General features: G+C 41.8%; 1 protein-coding gene across 3 annotated transcripts in view; it reads right to left on the bottom strand.

Moving 5' to 3' along the window:
* Nucleotides 1-3,059, bottom strand: part of piezo1 (piezo type mechanosensitive ion channel component 1 (Er blood group)) — an 80,554-nt gene that overhangs the window by 25,934 nt on the left and 51,561 nt on the right. For all 3 annotated transcript variants that reach the window (XM_005749839.1, XM_005749840.1, XM_005749841.1), the window contains exons 31-32: nucleotides 1,094-1,194; nucleotides 874-1,000 (exon numbers count right to left, since the gene is read on the bottom strand). In XM_005749839.1, the coding sequence (XP_005749896.1) occupies nucleotides 874-1,000; nucleotides 1,094-1,194 (228 nt within the window). The remainder of the gene's footprint in view (nucleotides 1-873; nucleotides 1,001-1,093; nucleotides 1,195-3,059) is intronic.

Here is a 3,059-nt window from a genome sequence, read left to right as displayed (position 1 = left end):
TGCCTGTCCCGTTTGGCTCTTTTGCATCAGAATTATTGTCTAAAGGCGAAGAAAGATGCCCATCGGATTTACTTTACCAAATGGACCATCCCAGCCTTACCATAATGGTTTATTACGGTTTATTTTATTTTATTTTCACTTGCTAAATACGGGACAGGCTTGACTGGAGCATCAGCATAACCACTGACAGAGCGTACTCATGATCTAGACCCTGAGATCCTTAAACTGCTCCACCTGGAGTAGTGACTTGAATGTTGCTGTTGGAGCACATGGTCCAGTGCCCTTTCTTAAAGGTGGCAACAGATTCTTTGTAAGTGAGCAAACACACAAATTTAGGAGGGGATCAAATGATTATTTCACCCCAACATGTCCATGTTCTTTACTCTATGGTTTTGCTACTATTTTTTGTATTTAGCAATACAGTTTATTTCATTTTGCAATCAGTTAGGTAGACAAAGTTTAAAAGTTTGTCTCGCAGCTTTAAGCATTCACACTACAATCAAGAACTACATCCTTTAGTCACTGCATTTTGGACTAAAGACTTAACTGGACTTGACTTGTAACTATGTAACAAGACCCTTTGTTGGGGTGAAATTTGGAGGGTTTGTAGACAAATTGCTTCAGTTTTCTAACTGATCGTTGTCACATCGTAAAATTGTCTGAATGGATTAAATCACAATCATTTTAGCTTTTACACACATAAATACTTGTAACAGTTGTGCAAAGCTGTTTACAGAGAGGCTGAGAGCAGTCAGTCATTTACTAGTTCACATGTTATTCTCACAGATTTATAAATGACAGATTTTCCTGTTTGACTCCAGGGATGCCATGTGATCCAATATCTTATCAGAAATCGATGTAAGTAAATCCAACCTTTTACTGACAGAGCCTCGTGTGAATCAGCTCTTTCGTCTCCCTCAGTTCTCTTCAGTCGACCCTGTCGATTCTGCCGTTCTCTCAGAGCTGTTTTCACACTAGTCACCCATGCCTGATACGCCAACTGGGAGAGACATCTCATTTTAGCAACAGCATACATCATACAACACAAAACTTTGCGCTTTTGTTTGTGTGAATAAATTGTGTGTGTGAGCACCTGACAGGCAGTCTGTTTCTGAGGCTTCTGTTCTTCAGACTGTAGCTCATCTTCATCCTCGCTGTCAGATTCAAACAGGTAATAGTCTCCTGAGTGTAGCACTGTAAGTAGGAAAACATATTGTCATGTAAATAGCTCAAATAAGTCTCTAATGCTGCCATAACAATCATTTGTATATGTTGCTATTGTTGCCTTTAATGCTACTTTTTAGAGTTCTTTTCATTGTTACTATTTTGGGGTCTTTTTTTGAAAAAGCTGCTTTTATACCTCGCCAGTGGTTGAGTAAGCACACAAAATGTTACTGTATCTTTCTACAATGACAAGTAATGAATCTAAATCTGAATCTCGGTCTGTATCATAGCACCAAAAGAAAATCTGGTCATTACGATGGTCCGTTCTGAGCAAACACGGCTCATTTTATAGTTCTTGAATGCATCGTTCAAACCAAAATCATCACTGCTCATAGACACCAGCAGGACTGCATCATCCAAAAGTGACAAAGACTAACTTTGCCTTCTTCATAGATACAGGTTGTTACTGTAGTAACTCAGCTGATGACCACAGCCACCCCCTGTTCCCTCCAGAACTGCCTTCAACAAGATGTGGTGAGCAAAGGTGGATATACTTGTATCTCCCTGCTTTGTAGTCTGTACACAGGGGTTTTCATCGATGGATGAGTGGACTGAGGTGGATGTTGCTCATGAGGTAGGGCGGATCACCTGCTAACTGGAACGTTTGAAAGTAGTTTGACCCCTAGCTGCTCTAGTCTCCATACCAAAGCATCCTTGGGCAAGATACTGAAGCCCAAGTTGTTCCCAGTGCATTCAGAGTATGTATGTTTGTGCATGTTAGATGTCACAAAGTTCGACTCTACCGGAGCTGATTATTTGTGTTCTTTTTTGTGAGTGAAAACAGTTACACACAGAGACTCAGAATATATTGGTTCTATATGTGTATGTAACTGACACGTGGGCTAATTTGTGAGGACAATGTTTGAAATAGATGTTCATGTGAGAAATAGCTACTAATAAATCTAACTGTGACACTGCAAGAACTGAATGAAACACAAAGTGTCAGTTATGCAAGCTCAGTCATCCAGGTGAGGAAATCTCAGCACATTTGCACAATGACTGAAACTAGCATCACTGACTATCAATGGGCCGTCAGGTCAGTTTCATGATCAGTGGTGATGAGTCGCATTCACAGAGAGTTGGGGAATGGCTGCAACCACAGCAATGTAAGACACTAACCCTCACCTCCTCCTCGATTCAGAGACGGGGAGTCAAGGAGGCCATTTACGTGAAAAGGGAAAGACCATCTCTGAATGGAGGAGAGGGCGTAAGAGTACTCAGAGAGGCAGAGAGGGATAAGGAGAGAAATGAGGTGTGTCTGGACACCAGGTGACTGCATCTCAACAATGGTGATTGGATATCCAGAGAGAAGGAGAGAGGGGGATGCACAAGGGCAGAGTATAAAAATGGTGCTCGGGAACATTTGCCATTGGGGGGTTTTTTCTCTAGTTCCTGTGATGAGCAGAAGACGTCAAATGAAGATCTGGCTCTGGACATCTGCAGTCAGGCTGCTAAACTGCTTCAATAAAACATCATCAAAGAAGTCCAAATTGTGGACGTTCCCTTTTATCTTTACTATTTTACAGAAACAGTAAAGGTAAAAGTCTGAGTATTAATCTACATCACAGGTCACTCCAGCCTTCTAAAGTAACAGACCATTCTAGGCTTAGTTTTCCAGTTAAAATAAACCCAGTCATATTTCAGGAGCACAGATCTAGAGAGGAGCTACCATGACGGACGTGGTTGGGAGGACCGGCCTGCGAGGCTATTCAGGGTTTCTGTAAGACATCCATACAGAGACTGCATACAGAGACTGCATACAGAGACTGCATACAGAGACTGCATACAGAGACCGCATACAGAGACCGCATACATATACTGCATACAGAGACCGC

The sequence above is a fragment of the Pundamilia nyererei genome, unplaced genomic scaffold (assembly GCF_000239375.1).
Source record: "Pundamilia nyererei isolate P.nyererei 1_Seehausen unplaced genomic scaffold, PunNye1.0 scaffold00256, whole genome shotgun sequence".
Classification (NCBI taxonomy): domain Eukaryota; kingdom Metazoa; phylum Chordata; class Actinopteri; order Cichliformes; family Cichlidae; genus Pundamilia; species Pundamilia nyererei.
Note: the sequence above shows the minus strand (reverse complement) of the source record. Positions and strands in the feature narration are given on the sequence as shown.